General features: G+C 51.8%; 1 protein-coding gene across 3 annotated transcripts in view; it reads left to right on the forward strand.

The window, feature by feature from the left end:
- PIK3C2B (phosphatidylinositol-4-phosphate 3-kinase catalytic subunit type 2 beta) overlaps positions 1–23,475 on the forward strand; it is a 66,405-nt gene that overhangs the window by 40,673 nt on the left and 2,257 nt on the right. For all 3 annotated transcript variants that reach the window (XM_077771943.1, XM_077771942.1, XM_077771944.1), the window contains 20 exons: positions 1,094–1,261; positions 1,754–1,865; positions 3,004–3,147; positions 4,694–4,881; positions 6,110–6,203; positions 6,359–6,453; positions 7,176–7,356; positions 8,102–8,209; positions 8,823–8,915; positions 9,726–9,855; positions 11,065–11,201; positions 14,799–14,968; positions 15,459–15,615; positions 15,962–16,071; positions 16,956–17,157; positions 17,621–17,745; positions 18,950–19,067; positions 20,620–20,701; positions 21,073–21,179; positions 22,721–22,849. In XM_077771943.1, the coding sequence (XP_077628069.1) occupies positions 1,094–1,261; positions 1,754–1,865; positions 3,004–3,147; positions 4,694–4,881; positions 6,110–6,203; positions 6,359–6,453; positions 7,176–7,356; positions 8,102–8,209; positions 8,823–8,915; positions 9,726–9,855; positions 11,065–11,201; positions 14,799–14,968; positions 15,459–15,615; positions 15,962–16,071; positions 16,956–17,157; positions 17,621–17,745; positions 18,950–19,067; positions 20,620–20,701; positions 21,073–21,179; positions 22,721–22,849 (2,650 nt within the window). The remainder of the gene's footprint in view (positions 1–1,093; positions 1,262–1,753; positions 1,866–3,003; positions 3,148–4,693; positions 4,882–6,109; positions 6,204–6,358; positions 6,454–7,175; positions 7,357–8,101; positions 8,210–8,822; positions 8,916–9,725; positions 9,856–11,064; positions 11,202–14,798; positions 14,969–15,458; positions 15,616–15,961; positions 16,072–16,955; positions 17,158–17,620; positions 17,746–18,949; positions 19,068–20,619; positions 20,702–21,072; positions 21,180–22,720; positions 22,850–23,475) is intronic.

The raw sequence follows: 23,475 nt of genomic DNA on the forward strand, positions 1-23,475 counted from the left end.
GCCTGGCATCGCTGCTGGCTGCTGGCAGGGCCCTAATTATAGCTGCGGGCCCCCAAGCACAGGCAGCTGGGGCAGAGCAGGGCTCTGGCCGGCGGGCGGGAGGGAGTGCCTCACTTAGGTGGAGATTTTCCTGCAGGAGTGAGGGTAGCAGTGGAGGGAGGCTGCTGGATCAGGAAACTGCGAGCCTTGGGGTTGGCCGCCCTGCCTCTGTGCCCTCTGGCTGGCCGGGAGGGCGTGACAGTGTGGACTTTGGCCCAGGGACAGCTTCCCCCAAAGGTAACGCGGGTCCTCCCTTGCTTTCGACAGCTTCCCTCCTCTCTCTATCTCACTCCACCCTGGCTCCTTATCCTGAACTTAGAGGGAGTGGCTGGGCATGATTCCCCCGCCCCGGGAGAGCACTTCTGGACTTGGGTAATGGCAAGGCTTATGTGTCTTAGTTCTTATCTCAGGCCACTTTGTTTCCTCTGCCCCAGGGACTTTGGGACTCTGCCCTTTTGGCTTTGAACATGTTTTGGGGTGAGAACAAACCATCTGGTGCCCTGGGGGCAGGGAGAAGAGGGGATGGGAGAGGACTCACAGGTGGGAAGATTGCCGGATGAGGGTGACCTAAGGACAGAGAACATGCGGCTACTGCTTCCTGGTTGCTTTCAGCTTGGGGGGAGGGGGGATGAGGATTGTTGGGGGCAAAAGGATTCTCAAAAGGAGCAGCTTCTTGGTGACCCTCTGCAGAAATCCTGAAACAAGGGAAGGAGTGTGGCTTATAGTACGGGATCTGCAAGCACCTAACTCTGAGATGGCTCTGGCTACCCAAGTGCTGTCTGGTCACCACGGGTAGCCTCGAAATCAGGATGTTAGCCTCACTCCACTGAGAAGCTGCAAAAAACAGCATACTGTGCTTCTGGGAGCCCCCAGTGGAGGGTTTTGCCTACGGTTTGGGACCCATCCTGGTTCTGCAAGAGGGCTTCCCCAGGGAGCACATCCAATATCCTGAGAGACAGGTCCTAAGTTCTCAGCCTCAACTTGACCTCCTGGGCCACCCGTCCCTTGAAGCCACAGGGTGGCAACTCCTGATTTGGTTTCCCGTTCTCCCTAGGATCTGCTTCCCTGTGCAGGTGAACCGGCTGCCGCGGGAGACCCTGCTGTGTGCCACCCTCTATGCTCTACCCATCCCCCTGCCTGGGAGCTCCTCTGAGGCCAATAAGCAGAGGCGTGTGCCCGAAGCCCTGGGCTGGGTCACCACCCCTCTCTTCAATTTCAGGCAGTATGTAGTTCCCAGGGCAGCAGCTTCCTGGCCTTGGGAAGCGNGGGAGGGTTGGCCACTTGGGGCTCACCAACAGAGTCCTGGCAGAGGGGGCAGAAGCAACGGACTAGAGACCAAGACAGTTGATGTAACCAAGAGCTTTCTGGGCAGGACTTGGTGGCACAGGAAGGTTGGGGGGTGGGGGGAGCACGGAAATGCAATGCTCGGGTCACGTGCTATCCGGTGCTGTCATTGGAAGGGCCTTAGAGGTCACCTAGTCCAGCTCTCTGCTTCATGGGGGATCCCCACTGCCAGGTCATCCCAAGGCTTCCTGGAGGGGGTGTGCTTTCATAGGACCTAGAAGAAGGAAAAGCCTATGGTCTTTAGGGGGAGGATGATAGAGAGGAGTTGGGTGGTGGCTTCAAAGGCAGATTTTCGAATGGGGGAGCAAGAGGAAAACCACCTCCTTCGCCACTGCATTTGTTGGCTCATCCCCCACTCCATCCTTCTTAGAGTCCTGACCTGTGGTCGGAAGCTTCTGGGCTTATGGCCAGCAACACAGGAAAACCCCAGTGCCCGTTGGAGTGCACCTAATTTCCACCAGCCAGATAGCGTCATCCTGCAGGTGAGATCCCAGCCCTAGGGCCCTCCCTCCTACCCACTGCTCAGTACTGCTCCAGAGCCAGCTCCATGTTCTCTACCTTCTGTTCTGGGCTAGAATGGTAAGGGAAAGCGCTGGGACATTGGGCACAGGATACGGATGCGATCAGAGTGGCTGGGTGAATACGGTTGGACCTGGAATCCCGGAGCGGGAGAGTTCTGTGGCATCTGTGTGCCATCTCCTGAAGGTCAACTTTGACTTCAAGGAGCCTGAGCTCCTCCGCCCCCATCCAGAGCTCAGTCCCTTGGAGTCCCTTGTGTTGAAACCTTATATTACTGAGCCTGATAAAATCTGAACTGTTCCCCTTGAAGCCTGAGGGAAAGCCCTCCCTGCTGCCAGTCACTCCCTACAGGGAGGTGGAGGGGGTCAAGCCCAAGGTCTGTTTAATGGCTTTTGGCCCCCCTTTCTTATCATGAGATGCTTTGGTATGGAATATGGAATATCAAAGTGGATATAGAATGAAAGTTCCAGAGGCAGGCATTTTTGTCTGTCTTAACTATCCTCAATGCCCAGGACCTAGAGCAGTGCTTAGCACATATTAGGGGTCAATAAGCATCTATTGAATGGGGGAACCTAAAACCCTTTTTGAGAATTGGCTGGCTCAGCTCTGATACCCAGTTTAGGAGGATGAACATCTGGCGGCATAGAGCAAGGGGACTCAGGGTCACAGGGTTTAGAGTTGGTAGGGCCCTCGCCGGGCTCATGGTCCCACCTCCCATCAGGCAGCAGTGTCGTCCAGGGTTCCCAAAGGCTCCCTAGCTTTGGCTTGGAGGCTCCCAGGGGCTCAACATGGCGACACTTCTGTTCAAAGGTCTGGCCTGGGGCCGGTCCCCCCACCTGGATACATCTCAGCCAAGCCTCTTTCTCTGTTTCCCGTTTTTCTCCCTCTCCGTTTTCTCATTTTTTCACTGGAAGGGGCTTTAAGGACCGCCAAGTCCAACAGCATTATTTTGACAAAGAACCTGCATGGAAGGGAGGGCGGGGGGTGCGCAGAGAAGGGCAGGACCGCCAGTGTGTGGCAGAGACGCTGGAGACCCAGAAGGTGGCATTCCTCACTCTAAGGCCTGTTCTCTCTCCTCGCTTCTCTGATGCCATCCTCCAGATTGACTTCCCCACCTCAGCCTTCGACATCAAGTTCACCAGTCCCCCCGGAGACAAGTTCAGCCCCCGCTATGAGTTTGGCAGCCTCCGGGAGGAAGACCAACGTGTGCTTCAGAACATCATGCAGAAGGAGTCCTTGTACTGGTGAGGCCTGGGGTCTTCCCCACATGTGGCTCAGGGTCTGTTCTATCTGACCTGTCACCTGCCAGCTCCAGGTCCCCACCCTCCTGCCTTGGGAGCGGAGGTGGAATGGAGTGGACATTGCCGCCTGGGCAGGAAGCAGGGGAGAGAGGGCTCTGCAGAGGGCAGCCTCCGGGCTCTTTTTCATGAGCTGACACCAGGCAGAACAGAGAGGCCAGCGTCAGGGAATTAGACCTAGGAATGCCCATCCCCACAATGGGGGCCTGGCCCAGGCTCAGTCCTCTCTGACCCCGAGGACCAGAGCTTTGCCTCCATGCCCCAGATGTGCTGTCTACTACCTGTCCTGTCCATGGGGACAGCTGGCTCCTGTCCTCCCCATCCTGCCCCCCACCTCCTGCCCCAGCCACACCCACAGCCTTTGCATTTCTCTGGCCCTGCCACTTTCCAAAAAGGATCGGGTGTCAGGGCAGGCTGGCAGCCCTCAGGGGTAAGTGAGTCCAAGCTGATGTCATCCCCGGGGCTGCTTCTCTCACTAGGATTGGAGGGGGTTGGGTGAGGAGGAACCCAGAGCTGGATTTGCTGGTGGGATGTGGCTCCTCCCCTGCTGGCTCTCCCTGTATACCTCTTGGGCTCCTGCATGGCCCTAAGGCATGTCTATGGGGGGTGGGGAGGGTGGGGGAAACAAGGGAGCCAGAGTGCATTTCCTATCCTACCCAGGGAACCAGAGTAGCTGAGAGACTAGAGACCCCCCCCAACTCTGCTGACCCTTTGCTTCATTAGCCCCTCAGCTCCTTTTTCCCATTAGACACCTGATCTCCGGCAAGGCTTATTTAGCTGTGGGTTCTCACCAACCTCCAGCTGGCCCCAGGAAGCCCCAGAGGCTTCTTGGCCCTCCAGGCCCTGCCGTGTGGGGATCACTGCCCTCTGGTGGATCAACTTGGGAGTGATGTTCTAAGGGCATCCACAGGAGGGGTAGCAAATTTGCTGCCCCGGCCTTGGTCGGTCTGCCTGAAAGCTGTCCCGAAATGTCAGGATCAAAGAGGAGATTTGGGCCCCCCAGTTTCCAAACTTTGCTTCATGCCTGGCGATCACCTAGGAATCTTTTGAAATTTTTATTTAACTATTTTTGAAGGAGATGGAGACTGCATGAGCAGGGCAGGGGTAGAGAGAGAGGGAGAGAGAGAATCCCAAACAGGCTCCATGCTGTTAGCACAGAGCCCAATGCGGGACTCGAACTCACGAAACCATGAGATCATGACCGGAGCTGAAACCAAGAGTTGGACGGTTAACCAAATGAGCTACCCAGGCGCCCCTAGGGATCTTTTAAAACTATCAACGCCTGGTTTCCCCAGACTGTCTGACTCAGCTGGTATTCCCTGTGGCCCAGGCATGGGGACTTCACGGTTTCCCCCAGGTGACTGTAATGTGCAGCAAGCTTTGGGGACCACTGAATTGGATATGTAGCATTCTCTTGGAGAGTGGGTACTCTGCCCTCTGGCTGAAGGCGTCCCCTCTCACCTCCTCCCCTACAACACCCCCCCCCCCCCCCCNTCACTGATGCTGACAAGAAGCGCCTGTGGGAGAAGCGATACTATTGCCACTCGGAGGTGAGCTCACTCCCCCTGGTGCTCGCCAGTGCCCCCAGCTGGGAGTGGGCTTGCCTGCCCGACACCTATGCTCTCCTGAAGCAGTGGACCCACATGAACCACCAGGATGCCCTGGGGCTCCTGCATGCCACGTGAGTCGCAATACCCGCCTTTCCTGACCGTGTGTTCCCTCTGGGAGCTGGGGATTAGCCCTGCTTGTTACTGACCCGAGCCAGCCCCCCAGGGAAAATGGTAACGTGGGCTAGGAAATTCAGGGTTCTTTCACTTCTCCTTTTTGCCTTTTCTTTGTCTCATTTCCCCGCAGTGAAGATTTTTCAAGCATTTGAAAATAAATAAAATATTATGAACATTTTTCAAGCATACTACAAAACTGAAGAATTGGCAGTAAACATCCATGTACCCACTACCTAGATTCAGACCATTTTAACTATTTGCTGTATTTGCTTTATTGTATATGTATCTATCCATCAATCCATCTTACTTTTTAACACATTTTAGTCTAAGTTGCAGATGTCCTCCCTCCCTCCCAAATACTCCAGCGTACGTATATCATTAACTAGAACTCAATGTGTGTTTTTTCTTTGGAGGCAAAATTTACATACAAGGAAATGCCTGAGCCTTAACCTGTACACTTGTTCCATCATGACAGGTGCACACATGCCCCCGTGTAACCCAAACCTTATCATTCAGTTCAATTTTAAAGTCCTCTCTCTCTCTCTTTCCCTCTGAAGGGTCCTCTGGGGACACGTGTCTCTCAGTCTCGGACCCTTGGGCTGTCTTTTCCAGATGGTCCCCAGTATTCTTGGCTTCTTTCTTGCTGCTCTTAGTAATTCAGATGTACCCAATCCATGTGTCTTGCTTTCAGGATTTTCTGAGGCAACGTTTTTGCTAATCTCTGCTAAACTAAATTCTGCCAAGGGGGCACTGGCTTATTTGAAACTCTGTGATTCTCCATCCTTCACCTGGCTGGGTTTGCATTAAACAATGGCACCAAAGAGACACACTCGTGCTTTAATCCACACAGGGGCTCTCTGATGACGGGAATTTCTGGCACAGTGGGAGTTAAGGAGAAGATCTTCAGGAATGGGGTGGAAGGCTTTGTCCGGTTTTCCTTAGATCCTACCAGGAATGACGGTGGCCACCTTCCTGTTTCCCCCGTGACCCCATGCCGGCTCTGACCAGGGGACAGGGCCCTTCTCAAGGGTTGCTCTCCAGATGGGGTGCTGCGGATCGCAGATTCTGAGAGACTTTGCCTTCTCTCCACCTGTGTCTCTGAAGCCCAGCACTGAGGGCGCTTGCTCACTCCTGTGCCACGGCGCCCACGGCTGGGTCGTCAGGGTGCCCTGCTCTGTTTTGCAGCTTCCCGGACCAGGAGGTGCGTCGTATGGCCGTCCAGTGGATCGGTTCGCTGTCGGATGCTGAGCTGCTTGACTACTTGCCTCAGCTCGTGCAGGTGGGCGGACCGGCCTTCCCTCCAATTCTGATGATCCCTTCCCTGGGCCCCAAGTCAGCCTGCGTTGTCCTTGTGGAACCCAGCGTCCGCAGGACAGTGGCGGGTGTAGACTGAAGGCAGTCAGTCCATCCTCCTCCTCCCGTTGCTCTCCACAGGCCCTGAAGTATGAGTGCTACCTGGACAGCCCCTTGGTGCGATTCCTCCTGAAACGAGCCATCTCGGACTTGAGAGTGACTCACTACTTCTTCTGGTAAAACCGTGTGTGGAGGTGGGAGGCAGACATTTCCCTCGGGAGTATTTTACTCTCGGTTGTGCAGGGGTGGGGAGCTGAGCCATCTGGGTCCCTGTGTGTTGCTAACTTGCTAACTTACTATGCGGCCGTGGGCTAGCACCTTTTCCTTGGTAGGGGGAGGGGCATCCAAGGGTCTTAGGGTCTCAGGCCCAAGGGCACAGTGAGGGTCATCCCTGGGCCTCCCTTCCACCCACACATGGCAGAAATGTAAAGGAGAGGGGCCCCCAGGTGGCTCAGTCTGTGAAGTGTCTGACTTCAGCTAAGGTCACCATCTCGCAGTTCATGGGTTGGAGCCCTGCCTCAGGCTATCTGCTGTCAGCATGGAGCCTGCTTCGGATCTTCTGTCTCCCTCTACCTGCCCCTCCCCCAGACTCACTCTCTCTCAAAAATAAACAAACCTTTAAAAAAATATATATATATATATATATATAAAGGAGAATATATATATATATAAAGGAGAAATGAGACACAGAGGGCTTTGAGCTCTAATTAAAGGCACAGTGGGCAGACTGGGAGGCGGACGAACACCTCTGTATAAGCTCTGCACACAGAGTCTATTTTTCTCCTAGGTTTGGGGTGGGTTTTCCAGGGAGCTGGAGCCGGATCTGACCCCTCCCCCCATCACACACCCTTGCCTCTGATCCCAAGTGTCCTGACTCTGCTCTCCCTTTGCCTTGCAGGCTGCTGAAGGATGGCCTCAAGGACTCCCAGTTCAGCATCCGCTACCAGTACCTGCTGGCAGCCCTGCTGTGCTGCTGTGGCAAGGGGCTGAGAGAGGAATTTAACCGCCAGTGCTGGCTTGTCAACACCCTGGCGAAGCTGGCCCAGCAGGTCCGAGAGGCCGCCCCATCTGCGCGGCAGGTGAATCCCGGGCTTTTTTCACTCACCACTAACCCCTTAGACATCCTGACCAGCTGGTTGGCACTTGACCATCTGTGATTTAGGGACTGGAAGGAAGTGCCTCTGTCTCTGACCCGCAAGCCACAAACTGACAGTCTGCGAGCTGGATACAGCTCATGGATGCGTGTTTTGTTTGGCCTGCAAAGTATTAAAATGTGCTAAGGACATCTGTATAAGTTGTTCACTGCACAAGAGCCCCCGGCCAGAGAAGGCAAGTGTGGGCTGTATTCTAGTCCTACTTTGTTCACTGTGCTGTGAGCCAGAGGTCAGGGCTGCTGCTACCCAGAGGGGGCACCTTTATCTGTTTGGGCAACCAGGGTGCGTTGGGCCAATGGTGTTCCTGGATGCCCATGTTTAAACACTGAGAGAATTTAAAGTCCACATTGTTGGCTTTTCTTGGCAACAGCCTGAGCAGCCCCACCCCCTGAGATGCACCTGCTCTCTTGGTTACTGTGGCCTGCCCCACACTGCTGTGTCATCTGCCTCGCCTCAGAGCTGTCCGGGCTTGCTGCTCACACACTGTCCCCGGCACCACACCCCAGGCTGCGGTGCTTTGCCTTCCTCATGGTCTCCTGGGGGTTGTCCACACCTCTCACAGGGCGGTTTTCATACCACCACTCCTGGGCGCCCACCCCAGGAGAGGCCTGGTTCCGAGTGGCGCTTATGGGCTCCCCTCTCCCCCCACTCTTTCCCCCCTCCCTCTCAGGGGATCCTCCGCACGGGCCTGGAGGAGGTGAGGCAGTTCTTTGCCCTCAACGGCTCCTGCCGCCTGCCACTCAGCCCTAGTCTGCTGGTTAAGGGCGTCGTGCCCAGGGTGAGTGACTGGGGGGTTTGGGGCTCTCAGAGCAGGGAGGGCTCAATGGAGGCGAGGCCTTCCCACCATGGTTATTGAGGGATATGAGGAAGAAAGGCATACCGGGGCCTCTTCCCAGTGCTTGCAAGTACAGACTTTAGTCTGACGGCTGCACAGGGTGGAGGAACTGGGTCGGGGGCTGATGCCGCTGGGTTTAAGTCCAGGCTGCTGATAATGACAGCAGCTGTCCTCTGTCACTGCCTAGTACCACCTTGTGCCCACGCTGTTCTGAGTGACTTACACAGGTTATCCCGTTTCACCCTAACAACCCTTACAAGCTGGTACTGTTGTAAGCCCCATTTTACAGAGGAGTAGACTGAGGTGTAGATGGGAGTCACGTACGAGTAGGTTGTCTGCTGAAGGGAGGAGAGTGTGGATGTCGGGGCCAAGGCTGTAACAAACTAAAGCAGGGCAGTGGACGGAGCAATGGTGTGGGGGGCAGGGAAGGAGTGTGGGCTCCCGAGAAACCTGGCACAAACAACAAGCAGGCCAGCCGGCAGCAGCTTGACTTGACCCACACGGCTGAGGCCATCTTCCTTCGTGACCCTCGTCACCACCTTCTCTCCCGTGGCAGGACTGTTCCTACTTTAACTCCAATGCCGTCCCCCTGAAGCTCTCCTTCCTAAATGTGGATCCCCTGGGCGAGAACATTCGTGTCATCTTCAAGGTGAGGACACTACTCAAGCCTGGTGGGATGAACGTGGGAGAGGGAGGGTGAGAAGGGGGGTCGAAGGTGTCAGGAGCCCCAGGGCCGTTCTCTTCCTCTTCCTCGGTCCTACCATTTTCATACGTGAAAGACTATCAGGGGACAAAGGAAACAGACTGATTCTGCGTGGGCCCCGCGGGCTGGGAACAGAACGTTGGTAGGTAGAGTGAGACAACTGGCAGCTCCGTGTACAGAAAGAAGAGCTTTCTAGGAGGCAGGGCTGTCCCGATAATGAATGGATGCAGTGATGATCTGCTTGTATCCGAGGGCATTCAAGCAGAGGCTGATTGACTGCATCACACGGCAAGGTTGAAAAGGAAATTGAGATCACAAGGTGCAGGTTGGACTAGTTGAACCCTCAGGTCCTTTCTAGCTGATGCAGCCATATATCCGTGATTCTGAGAAGTAAATGATAGTCAGAGAGCACATAATCTCGGAGGCGGGGTGTGAAATACATGTATGTGACTTTGTAACTTATTTATTGGCTGTGTGTAAATTCCACATCCAAGGTATAAATGCTCAAATTTAAGAAAGGCTTGATGATCAGGAATTTGAATTCAGTTCAGGTGGGGATGTGGGATTGAAGAAAGAGCAAGAACATCACGTGGGCACAATGTGATTCCTGGCCCATCTCTGGCCATTTGACCTGGTGTGAGCTGAGATGGGAGGTGGGAAGACTGGACAGTCCCCTGTCACTGTTTGGGTCTCCTGGGGGGATCTGGGAGCCGGAAGAGGCGGTGGAGGTGAGCTCTGGTCATTTTCTTCATCCAGTGCGGGGACGATCTTCGCCAGGACATGCTAACCCTGCAGATGATTCGCATCATGAGCAAGATCTGGGTCCAAGAGGGGCTGGATATGCGCATGGTCATTTTCCGCTGCTTCTCCACGGGCCGGGGGAGAGGTCAGTTTGGGAGTGGGGGACGGCACCCCTTTGCTTTCTACCCTTCTGCCCATCTCCCAGCGTGAACTGTGTACTTCTCCAGAAAATTGAAATGGGCAAGATTATTTCAATAGAAGCTGTGGGATGGCCTTAAAAGGAAGGCACGGCAGAGGGAGAAACTGGAATAAATAAAACAGACTTGCAGACATAACAACCAGACCTATTGTGTAGACTTTGGGTCCCGATTCAAACAAACCAACCGTAGAAAGGGATTTTTTTGAGACACTAGGGGGAAATCCATATGTAGACTGGGTCATGTTAAAGAATAATCATTAATTTTTTGGGTGTGCAAATGGCATGATGGTTATGTCCTTGTTAGATGTACTTGAAATATTTATGAATGAAAGGACAGGACTGAGATTTGTAAGGAGACACCTGTCTGGCTCAGTGGGTAGAGCATGCAACTTTTGATCTTAAGGTCATGAGCTTGAGCCCCACATTGAGCGCAGAGCTTACTTTGAAAATAACAACAACAAAACCCTCCAATAAGGAGGGAAAAAGCAGGGTTGGGTGAGTGAAAGGTGAAACAAGTTTAGCAAAATGTTGATTAATTTTTGAAGCTGGGTAATGGCTATGCATGATTTCATGATACCTTTCTCATTTCATGAGTGTGTGTATATAAAATGTTCATACATATATATGAATAATTATTCATGAACATTATTCATATGTGTATATGAAAATTCCAGTAGTAAAAATTAGTTCGTAGCTGCTGCTTTTTTGTTGTTTTTTAAAAAAATTTTTTGTTTATTTTTGAGAGAGAGACAGAGTATGAGCAGGGGAGGAGCAGAGAGAGAGGGAGACACAGAATCCGAAGCAGGCTCCAGGCTCTGAGCTGTCAGCACAGAGCCCGGCACAGGGCTCGAACTCGTCAACCTTGAGATCATGACCTGAGCGAAAGTCAGACACTCAACCGACTGAGCCACCCAGGCGCCCCTATTCTTTTTTTGTTTCTAAGGAAGACCAAAGAGTCCTGGGGTTCCAGTGTGGACTGTGAGACTTGGGGAATGGTATTCCTTCCACTGCTATCCTTCTCCCCTTACTATCAGACTTTGTCTAAATATCCTAGAGCCCAACTGATAGGCAGCATCCAGCCAGGCTCCTGGGGTTCTGTCCCCATGGTCCCCTTCACTCTGCTCTGGACTGCCATACCCGTGCTTCCTCTTGCAGGGATGGTGGAGATGATCCCCAATGCCGAGACGCTGCGCAAGATCCAGGTGGAGCACGGGGTGACCGGTTCCTTCAAGGACCGGCCCCTGGCAGACTGGCTGCAGAAACATAACCCCGGGGAGGATGAGTATGAGAAGGTAGGGGTGGGGTAGGGGCAAGGCGGNCCCACACAGAGGGGACGGCAAGTCGGGAGGAGGGAAACCCACTTGGGTGATGGGGGCCTCCAAATATCTCGGGGCTGGGGCAAATGACCGTGGTAAGCTGACTGGGAAAATCCGCCGGCCTGTGACTGGGAAACCGCCATTGTGTCCTGGCGGAGTGAGCTTTGGAGGAGGGGGGCCGATTTTGAAGAAAGTGCCTGGATCCCTCCTGATCGTGGATCCCGTTCAGCCCCTGCCGTGTCCTCAGAGAGCATCGGTGGCACTTTGTAGAGCAAGGGTTAGTTGGAAGAGACTTTAGAGATCATTTTAATCCAACCCCTCTTTTCATAGCTGTGAATTAACATTCACTCAGTGGTTCCCAGTGACAGCGCTGTTTTGAGGCAAGGCTATGAGCAGAAGCCAGGATGAAGGTTAGAGATGACAGATAATAGGAAACGAGGCTGACCTGTTCCTCAGGTGGGCCATTGTCACGTGGTAGGGCCTTGGTGGCCTGCTGATCCGCCATTCCGTGGCTGTGGTCTGTGTTCATTTAGTTTAGGGTAGGGAACTAAGTCATGATAACCAACTCATAAGAGACTGACTGTAAACCAGAATGCTAATTCATATCATTTAACTTCCAAGGGGACCCAAGTACTACTTGACCCTGAGGGAAAACCTACAGGAACAGCCGAATTATGATCCGAATGTTTGTGTGGTTAAGATCTAATGAGATGATCCTAGATGGCCTTGAATGTTTGCATTCCCCAGGATTTAATTCCAGGCCTGTGGTTCTCTCTTTGTGTTCCTGTGCCAGCCCTTCATCTCTTATTACTTTTAAGTCCCACCCATTTGCTGACGTCTTCCAAAGCCATTCCCTCTTCTATCCCTCAAGCTCTCTGCTCTGAGCCACCTGCTTGCTGGATACCTCCACTTGTATTTCACCTTTCCCTCAAACTCCTGTGTGGACAAGCCTTCTGTCTCTCCTTCCCTTGAACCCTGCTTTGTTGTGTCTTTCCTGTCAGTCAATGGTATGAGTCTCTGTGCAGTCACTGGGACAGAGTCATGAATCTTCTTAAAGCTTCCTTCTGCCTCCCCTCTGCTCTTCAAAGCCCTGTTGATTTTCCTTTCCCGGTATCTCTCACATCTGTTCTTTTCTTTCCATTTCTTTCACCTTTGTGCTGTCTGTCCCCTCAACCACTGGAATGCTTCTCCTTCTATCTTCTCCTCCTATGGCTATCCTCTGTTTGATGTCAGAGGTTGTTGTTTTTTGTTTTTTTTTTTTTAAATAAAGTATAGACCACTCATGTCACTTCCATATGTCCTAGAAGAGAAGTCCAGCATCCATCTCGTGGTGCACAAAGCCTTTGGTGACTCGGCCCCACCTACTCCTGCAGTATCACCCGCCACACCTCCTCTCTTCTGATAACTTCTGCTCCAGCCATCTGTTCCCTTCCTAATCCCTCAAAACCCACCCTCTCTACGTTGCCACGTTCAAGATCCTCTACCCTGGGAGAGGAGTAATGTGGATTCTTTCTTCGTGCCCCTCCACCCCATATACTATTTATTACTAATATACATTTTTCAGGTAGTAAATGGCCACCGTGCTTGGTGCTGGAATTATGATTTCTTCTGGCCAATGTAACAAAAAGTCATAATAAGTATGATGGAAGTATGTACAGCAAGAATACACAGAGAAACCAACTCTGTGTCTTTGTGTTTAGTATCAGTCTTTCAAAGGGAGCTCTCTAGTAACTCTCAGCTCCTCTAGTCTTTCTGCTAGAATGGTGCTGGTAGTTTCTTCCGATGATGTCCAGTAGGAAAGAACTTAGAGCTATTTGACTGCTGGCCACTGCCTCAGCAAAGAGCGTTCTTTGCATCCTTCAAGTGAAAACCCCTTAAATCAGGAGAGCTCCCTTGCTCTGCCGGGACTTCCTGCAGCTAATACTCCACTGAACTCAGCTGATGAGACAGGAGTCATTTACCCACAGGCATATCGCTATCTCGTGAGTCAAGACAGAATGAGTGCAGGGTAGAAAGAGTGTCTGTGGCAGGAAGACAAGCTGACAGACATGCAGGTCCAGACCGGGAGGTGACGGGTTGTGTTCCTTCTTGAGTGGTTTGTCTTCAGTCATCCATTTCCCTTTCCTAGGAATGGTCTTTTTCTTTCAGAAGGTGCATTCTGTGATTTTATAGACTTTCTGTTCTTAGATTCCCGTGGATTAGTCACCTGGCTTCATTAGACAAGTGGTGAGGGGTTTGTGGTGGCTATTTTTTTTATTAATATATTTTTATAAGTTTTTATCTTTTTGAGAGAGAGAGTGAACAAGGGAAGGGCAGAAAGGAGGGGCAGAGAGAGAGAGAAAGAGAATCCCAAGCAGGCTCTGCCTGGTCAGTGCGAAGCCTGATACGGGGCTTGAACTCAGGAACTGTGAGACCATAACCTGAACTGAAACCAAGAGTCGAACGCTTAACCAACTGAGCCACCCAGGCGTCCCCTGTGTGGCCAAGGAGCTGCAGGGAGAGAAGAGCCCCAAAACCCCGGGGAGAGAAAAGCATGAGCATAGAGTGAACAGCAGTAGCAAGTGGGGCTGTTGGGGCTCAGTGGGGGAGGGGTCTGTGGGAGCTGGGAGGGCCTGGGACTCAAGGCCCTGAAGGATGGGTGGAAGTTTGCAGAGAGAGGCTGGGGTTGGGGCACACATTCCCTACCTGGAAAGCTTTCTCTCGTTCTTGAGTCTGTCCATTCCTCGTTGGCTACAACAGTTTTTGCCCTCTGCTGATAAACTTTTCTTGATTCTTAGGACTCCTATAAACCTCACAAACAGGATTCAGGGGGTGAAAGGTGTCCATGTGCTACTTCCATTATTTTTACTTCTTGGAAAGACAAATAAGGGGATAGAGGCTGACCCGATCACATAAGGTGGATCGAACCCCTTAGCCCCTCTCCTCCTGCTTTAAACTTAAAAATATCCTCACAGTTTACTAAGTAGAGATGCAGATATTCAAGTGTGAAACACTCCTAGGAGTGTTGAGCCACCTCAGCTCTTCTTTGGAGTGAAATGACTTTAATTAGTTTAGCATTTAGCTGCTACCAAGACCCCTGGGTACGGGAGGTGTGTATGGGGCAGGGAGAAGCCTGGACGAATTCTGAGCGGGGTCCGTTGAGCTGACTGCCTCAGTGCTGCGCTTGAGTTTAGATGACATTCCCAAATGTCATAAACAGGACTCTTCCTATCTGATGAGGTCTCTTCAGTAGGGGCTGGTCAAGTCTGGGCTCCCAGATGAGTTCATGGTCTTTCCAACCAGCTTCCCTAAGGAGAAAGAAAGGTGCAGAAGAAGGTGGATTGCAGATCAGGTGGTGGAGATAGACACACAAGCCCTCCGTCTCCTTGTACCCCGTAAGAGGAGAGAGACATTTCTCTGTGCCTGAGTGTGTGTATGTCCGTACACGATGAAGGCCGAACGGGCAGCGTGAGGGGCTGTTGGGGCTCACGAGGGAGAGGGCAGGGCTGGCCGAATTCCGTCCGGCTGTGGCCCCTGGAGTCCCTCGGAGCCAGCTTCATGTCCTGTCGTCCCCTCTGCCTGCCTCCCTCCCAGGCCGTGGAGAACTTCATCTATTCCTGTGCTGGCTGTTGCGTGGCCACGTACGTCTTGGGCATCTGTGACCGGCACAATGACAATATCATGCTGAAGACGACCGGCCACATGTTCCACATAGATTTCGGCCGCTTCCTGGGCCACGCTCAGATGTTTGGCAACATCAAGCGGTAAGTGGTCTCCTGAAGCGAGGCTGTTGGAGGGGTGGGCGGGGGGCCGGGAGGTCAGGAGAAACAGTCCAGAGCTGGACGCACGCCTGTGATGAAAGGGGCTGTACTTTGGTCCCTGAGCTGAGCAGCGTGGGAGAAGAGAAGCCTGAGAGAGAGGTCACGGCCTTACAAGGCCTTGTGGAGGAAGGTGGGGACCAGCTATTCTCCCTCCTTGCTGAGGAGTGAGTGCAGGGAAAGGAGCCTGAGCCACAGCACAAGGGAATAGAGCAGATACCCGCAAGCAAATACCCGTAGCTCACAGACGGGGAGTTGATGAAGAATGTCTCTGAGGATCATTTAAGATTAAGGTAGAAAGAGCAAAAGGATGCAGTTAGAGCCCCGTCTCTCCAGGCGCCCACAGGTGACGCGGGGGACCATCCTCTGATGTGCCCCACCAGGTGGGCTTCCTCCTCCGTGTTGACCTTCTACCTGTATGTTCCCCTCGGCCCAGGGACCGCGCCCCCTTTGTCTTCACCTCGGACATGGCGTATGTCATCAACGGAGGTGACAAGCCTTCCAGCCGCTTCCACGACTTTGTCGACCTTTGCTGCCAAGCCTACAACCTCATTCGCAAGCACACCCACCTCTTCCTCAACCTTCTGGGCCTGGTGAGGAGCTCCATCTCTCTGAACCCCTCCTTTATCATCTGGCACCTTCTTCAAGACTCCCCTGTCTTGCTTCAGAGGATTTCTGGAAATCTGTTTCTCTCTGAGGTCTAGATAAAGGCAGGGCCCAGCCTCCTGGGGACAGCGGTGTCTCTGCAGTGTCTGACTTCCTGCCCCAGCCCCTCCATTCCTTGGCCTTCCAGCCACCGCCCACGGCACCTGTCTACCTACCACCTCCTAAGAGGTTTGAGGAGCCTCGCCATAGAAAATCTTGCCTTAGGGGGAGAAGAAGCAAGAATTCCCGGTTGTTTTGGGTGCCCCCCCATCTCCAACTTCGCTTTTCTTTTAGATGCTGTCCTGTGGGATCCCCGAGCTCTCAGACCTTGAGGACCTCAAATACGTGTATGACGCCCTGAGGCCTCAGGACACAGAAGCCAATGCTACTACCTACTTCACTAGGTAATACCCTGTGCACAGAACAGCTCCGCCCACCCAGAGTAATAAAATCGGGGCCCGCCTCGGGGAGGATGGGGAAGGGGTAGGGCTGGGGAGACAGGAAAGGCTTAGCTCAGATGGCAGAGCTTAGAGCCGGCAACACGCGGTTGTGTGAACTTTGCCTCTGACTTTGTAAGTTACCTGACTTCTCTGATTCAGTCACTGGTGCTGATCTTTGTGTTCAGGGGCCGCTGCAGTGTCTTTCTTACGTTCTTGCCGGGTGTTGGGCAAAGACTTCGTTGGTGGGACGACTGTGGGTTTTTCTTAGTTTTTAGCTCTCTGGGTCAGAAGCTTTCCATTTATCAAAACACGGAGTCCCACATTCCCATATTTGACAGTGTTTTTAGTCACACCGCACGAAAGCCGGGAAGTGTCCCGATGCTGATGTCTACACCCCTGTCTGTGTGGTGATGTCTCTGGCTTCTCATGCACTCTTTGGAGCTTAGAGAACAGAGTTTTCTCTGTTGGTCTAACATAGACCCTCTCCTTTTGATCTGAAATCTCTAGATGGAACAGTGCTTGGTGAGGCATCACTGTACTCTGTGCAGACATTACATGCTGACCCTGTGGTGGCATCCCTAATTCCTTCCTACCTTGGTTTAACCGTCTGTAGCTCAGGAGGGCAGCAGGGGGAGATAAGACCCCAGGATTCACATGAACAAATTGCACGTAGATGATTGTGTGCCCGCCGCGCACCCTACGAGGATGTTACACAGGGAAAGGATTCTGTCTGAACTGCATGTGGGTCTGTGGTGTCAGGGGGCTATTCGTGGAGCTGACTGTGTCCAGCCAGTGGGGACTTGCGGCCCTGGTTACATCTCTTCCTTCCCATCATCCTGCACCAACAGGTTGATTGAGTCCAGCCTGGGCAGTGTAGCCACAAAACTCAATTTCTTCATCCACAATCTGGCTCAGATGAAATTCACGGGCTCAGACGACCGGCTGACCCTTTCCTTTGCCCCCCGAACACACACGCTCAAGAGCTCTGGCCGCATCAGTGATGTTTTTCTCTGCCGCCACGAGAAGATTTTCCACCCCAACAAGGGCTATGTAAGTGTTTTCTCTAGTACGATCCTGCCCTGCCCCCACGGCCCCCAGCATATTGGGATTGTGTCTCTTCACATCCGCATGTGGGCCCTGGAGTCATGAGCCTCTCGTGCTGGGCGTCACAATCACCATGACTGTGCAGTTACAGACCCCCTCCCTTGTCCGTGCCTGAGCGGATTGCTGGAATCAGGGAGCTGAACTGAGTGGCTAGTCCCTCTGGGTCAAGGGTCTTCTGAAACATGTGCAGGAAATCTTTGCTTTCAGATTCCTGCAGAGATGTAGTATCTATCGTCTTCTCCTGTGGAGGCACGTTTGCTTTTTTCCTTCTGGAAAGTGTACTCCCCCAACACACACACACACACACACACACACACACACACACACACACCCTTCTGTTCCCTTACCTACTCCCTTCATTGGGTACACAGGGTTTGGCAGGTACTGTCTAACACTTGGACCTTTGCAGATTTATGTGGTCAAGGTGATGCGAGAGAATGCTCACGAGGCCACTTACATCCAGCGGACGTTTGAGGAGTTCCAGGAATTGCACAATAAGTTGCGGCTACTCTTCCCTTCTTCCCTGTTGCCCAGGTAGCTGCCCCCCCTCCCCACTGCACAGGGAGACCCTGGGGAGGGACAGCAGACCAGCGGTGGGCGGGACTGCGGGACCCCCCAGACTACCCTTGCTAAGATCTGCTTGGTTTCCTTGGCCTAGTACTCATTGTGATGACAAGTGCCCCCTCCATCCCCTGACTCTCTCAGCCCAGCCTTGAAAATAAGCTTGAGCCCTGCTGCCAGTAGGAGAAAAAACTGGCTCTAAAGGCAGAGGACTGACCGAATCTTGGTTTCAAAGTTTCTTGTCTTTTTTTTTAATGTTTATTTATTTGGGGAGGGGAGGAACAGAGAGAGAGGGAAACCCAGAATCCAAAGCAGGCTCCAACGTCCGAGCTGTCAGCATAGGGCTCGACATGGAGCTCGAACTCCCCAACCATGAGATCATGACCTGAGCCCAAGTTGGACTCTTAACTGACTGAGCCACCCAGGTGCCCCTCAAAGTTTCTCATCTTTTAAAGAGTAAAAGATAAGCAAAATTTGGTATATATCTATCTATGATGGAATATTATTAAGTCTTGAAGGAAATTCTGTGACATGGATGACCCTTGAAGACCTTTTGCTAAATGAAATAAGCCAGTCACAGAAAAAGATAAATCTTATGTAATATTTCACTTATACCTGGTCCTAGAGTACCCAGATTCCGAGAGATCAAAAGTAGAGTGGTGGCTACCAGGGCTTGGAGGGAGGGAGGGGAGTGGGGAGTTGTTTCACGAGTACAGAGTTGTAGTTGTGCGAGAGGAGAGTCCTGGAGAGGGACGCGGTGACGGCTGCACAACACTTTGGACGTGCTTCACGCCACTGAGCCTATACACTTAAAAACGGCTAAGATGGTAATTTTTGTGTTATGTGTATGTCACCACAGTTTTTTTAAATGATTTTTCAAATGCATTTTGACCTTGATCCGGGGAAACTGCGGGCCCCTCCGGGGAGCCACAGGACTCTGCCCAGCAGCCTGGTTTTCTTGTCCTGCGTCCCTGGAACTGTGGCGTGAGATGCTGTGGGAAGGACTGTGTCGCTGGAGCAGGCCCCGCGAGCTGCGGGAGGAATGGGGCCAGCTAGTGAGACATGGGGGTCAGGTCGCCGAAAGTGCTGATGAAATGTGACAAAAGCCTGTCGCCTCTTCACTCTCTTTCCCCTTCTTGCCCCTCCTGCCTTCCCGCGGCCCACCTGCCTCCGTCAGCTTCCCTAGTCGCTTCGTGATTGGCCGCTCGCGGGGAGAGGCCGTGGCCGAGCGGCGGAGGGAGGAGTTAAACCGCTACATCTGGCACTTGACCCACGCTGCCCCGGAGGTGGCCGAGGTGAGTGGGCACGCTGCTGTGGGTTTTTCCGGACGCTCTGGCTTGGTCAGGGGGAATGTTGTGGAAGCAGGGAGGGTGCGCGCCCCCTGGCGGTCAAAGATGGGACTTGACTGTACTGGGTCTGACTGGGCAGATGAGGAAGAGGAGGAGGGGGAGGGAGGGAGAGAGGAAGGCGAGGCAGGGGCGTGGCTCCAGTGTCTGGTGTCCTGTGGGTAAACACACTGATCGAACCTGGGTGGCTGGGCACAGGTATCAGAGGCGGTCCTGGAATGCTACGAGTGATCAGAACCTTAGAAAGGAAAGGAGATTTTTTAGCAGGTTGAATGTGTATTTATCTAGGTTTCTTTTTTTTTTTTTTTTAAACAAATGGTATTGTAGTTTGGTATTATAATGGGCATACAACAAATGTAGGCCTCAGGAGCCCCATCCCCCGACCGGTCATCTAACCCCGTTTCCATGTTTCCTTCCTATTTGTCTGTAGGCAAATGTGACTCTTCTTGTTTTATACTGGTCATAGCTGCAGTATTACTCGATAGTATTTTTCTAGTTTGGTGTTTATAATCAGAACTTTGAATATCTATATGAAATTATACTTTGACCTGCAATACCAAAACTTCCTTCACCATTTGCTTCTTGAGAGATATTTAGATTATGTCCTTTTTTTACCCACTATGAATACTAGAGTAGGTATTTGCACACATTTTAGTTTCTGTTTTCCCTACTAGACTTAGGAACTATTCTCCAGAGTAGGATTCATGGTCTCTGTCCAGAGCTGCCTCCGATATTTCTCTTCTTAAAAGGTGTATGTGTGTCCATAGGGGAGAGGACGGCACAAAAGAACAGGCTGCTTTTGAACTCATGTGACTTAGGTTTGGTTTTGTTTGTTTTTTTCCTTTTATTTTTTTAAAATGTTTTATCTTATTTTATTTTTGAGAGAGAGACAGACTGACAGAATGCGAGCAGAGGAGAAGCATAGAGAGAGGGAGACACAGAAACTGAAGCAGGCTCCAGGCTCGGAGCTGTCGGCACAGAGCCTGATGCGGGACTAGAACTCACAGACTGTGAGATCATGGCCTGAGCTGAAGTCAGAAGCCGAAGCCACCCAGGCGCCCCTGTTTTTTTCCTTTTTAAAGAACTTTTTATTATCAGAACTTTCAAACATCTAGAAAAGCAGAGAAACAGTATAATGAGTGCCTGTATGTGCATCACCCAAACAGTTCATGTTTTGCCATATTTGCTTCCTTTTTTGTATAAAGTATTTTAAAGTAAATCCCAGACATCATGACATTCTGTTCCTAAATACTCACTATGTATTCTTACATAACTATGGTATCATATCATCTAATACATAGTCCATATTGAAAATCTCGCTGCCATCCCCAGAAGTCTTTTTACAGCTGCTTGGTTTGAGCCATGATCCAAACAAGAAGTACACATGACATTTGGTTATTCCATTTTATCAAGGCTTTTTAAATCTGGAATGGTCCCTTTCCTTTTTCTATGGGGCCGTTGTCTTCTTGGAAGAGTGACTCTGTGTCTGATATCATTTCAGTGTGATTTGGTGTACACCTTCTTCCACCCCCTGCCCCGAGACGACAAGGCTGCGGGCACCAGCCCAGCTCCCAAGTCCTCAGGTACGCTACCCTCTCTGTGACACTCTGCCCGCCTCTCGGAACCATTCCCAGGGGTCACCTCTCCTCGCCCCTCTGTCTCTTCGCCTTCGGGCTAGAGAATCGGGTCTCCCGCTCAGGCCGTGGGGCCCCTGGCTCCCTGCGCAGGATATCCGGTTGGTGATTACACCACACAAATTTGATAGAACATCTCAACCCAATTCTAAATCGCATTCACAGACCACTTGACAGTTCCCCCATCAGGTATCAGGAACCTGACAGGAAGATACGGGGGGACGGCGGGGGGAAGGGGTAGAGGAAAACGGCAACATCTGCCTGCACCAGGTGGCGATGAGACTGCTTTGTGACCTTCCTTGGTTTCTTTGTCCCTCCAGATGGCTCATGGGCCCGCCCTGTCGGGAAGGTGGGAGGGGAGGTGAAGTTGTCCATCTCCTACAAAAACAATAAACTCTTCATCATGGTGATGCACATCCGGGGCTTGGTAAGTAGACACACAGTCTCCCCGTGGTACTTTATCTCTCTTCTGGGAGTTTCCTGACTGGTTAGAAGTTTGCTCTCTTCCTCTCATTCGAGTAACCACAAAAGTTACCGAATACGCCCGGTGGGCCTGCTGCCAGGCCAGGCCTGAGATAGGACCAAGCAAGCAATATGAGATACAGGTTCTTACTACCGTGGTCTTTGGCACGTAGCCTAATTGCTCGGACCCTTATTAAAATGAAGATAATGTTAGCATCTACCTCCTAGAGTTATGGAGGGTTTATGTGAAATAGTGCATACGGAGCACTTGACAGAATGCCTGGTATGAGTGTTGTGGCAATCATGGTGATGATTATAAGGAAGAGGCCCAAAGGGCTTAGTACCTGGTTGTAGAGGTAAGGCAGCTGCATGACGTCCCTAGAGCATAAGCAAGGCAGTGTATAGTTACAAAATTTGGGGTAGAATGGGAAGGAACTTGTATTAAATACCGGCAATGTGCTGGACTTTTGTAGGTTGGGACATCGGTGTGTGGCAGAAGCATGAGCTTTGGAATCAGAGCAGCCTGGGTTTCGCTCTTGCAACTTCATTCATTCATTCATTCAACAAATGCTCATCAGGTGCCTGCTGTGTGCCAGGCACTGACTTATTAGCTTTAGATCTAAGGGTAAATAAAACACAATCCCTGCCTTCAGGGAGCCCCCATTCTAGTAGAAAGAGGCAGACAGACAAATAGACAAGTAACATATATGGCGGGCCAGGTAACAGTAAGTGGTCTGGAGAGGAATAAAGCAGGAAATGAATATTGGGGTGAAGTAGTGGCAGGTTTATAAAGAGTGGTCAGGGAAGCCTTCACTGATGAGGAGGTGTTCAAGCAAAGCTGGAACGAGATGAAGACTGTCCCAGGTGGGGGAGCAGTTAGATCCAGTCCTTGAGTCGGGAGCCTGCCCCAGGATGTGCTGGGAGCTGCAAGGGGCCATTGTGGCTGCAGGCTGCAGAGCAAAGGGGAGACCAGTGGATGACGGGGCTAGAGAGGGCGCAGGCCTCCGGAGCGCAATGGGAACCATTGGAGGGTTTTGAGCAGACATGACAAGATCTAATTAAAAAGGATCAGGCAGGCTGAATCACTAATTGGCTGGCCTTCAACAAGCAACCTAATATCTCTCTGACTCATTTTCCACCTCTTGGGGGTTGGTTGGATCAAATGACAAAATAGACAAAGACATTGGGCAAGGCGGGAAGATATCTGGGGACACAGTGGCTCAATCAAAACAGACCAAGTTATGGCATGCTCCAAGCACTTGTATGAAAGTATAGACCGGGTTTAATAGGCAGTCGATTGCTGTTTTGGTAGGACACGTCATGGTAGATATTTCTATCAGAACAGAGTGAGCTGGGAAGCAGACAAAGTATGGTGCCTTGCAAGGAGCCAGTTGTGAGGGAGAAGAGTCTGGATCAGGTTGTGGTCACAGGAATGGTAATAAGGACACAGACCTATGAATCTTCTTTTTTTTTAAACATTTGTAAAAACGTTCACTCCCTTTGTAGCAACTGCTCCAGGATGGAAATGACCCAGACCCATATGTGAAGATTTACCTCCTTCCTGACCCTCAGAAAACCACTAAGAAGAAAACCAAAGTGGCCCGGAAAACCTGCAACCCCACCTACAATGAGATGGTGTGTGGGGGAGGGGCTGGGGGTGGCTAACGACACCTGTCTGTGGAAATAAAGTTGTGGCTGCTTTCATGCTGCAGCGACAGGATTGCGTGCTTGTGACATAGACCAGACTGTATTCCCGTCTGGCCCTTCACATAAACAAGTTTGCTGACCCTTAGGACTGGGATTCCACAGCTGGGGCATGGCCTTGGCCCTGTCCCGTGGGGAGGAGGAGCCTGATGGTCCTTTGCTGATAATGAGCCGTGGCCCCAATAAAAAGCCCTCATCTATGGTGTGCCTGGGTGACTCGTTGGTTGAGTATCCAGCTCTTGGTTTCGGCTCAGGTCATGATCCCAGGATTGTAGGATAGAGCCCTGCGTTGGGTTCTGCACTGAGTATGGGGCCTGCTTGAGATTCTCTCTCTCTCTCTCTCTCTCTCTCTCCCTCTCTCCCCTCCCCCCTCTCCCTCCCTTCCTCCCTTTCTCTGTCTCAAGGTAAATAAACTTGCAAAAAATCAAGCTCCATTTCCTAGCTCTGTCATCCCAATACATATCTTGTTGTTTGAATCCAAACATTAGAAGGAAAAAGAGAATTACTTGCTTTTAAAAAGTGTGGCCTGGAGGCCACCTCATTTCTATTTACATTCC

The sequence above is a fragment of the Crocuta crocuta genome, unplaced genomic scaffold, assembly GCF_008692635.1.
Source record: "Crocuta crocuta isolate KB4526 unplaced genomic scaffold, BGI_CrCroc_1.0 scaffold318, whole genome shotgun sequence".
Lineage (NCBI taxonomy): Eukaryota > Metazoa > Chordata > Mammalia > Carnivora > Hyaenidae > Crocuta > Crocuta crocuta.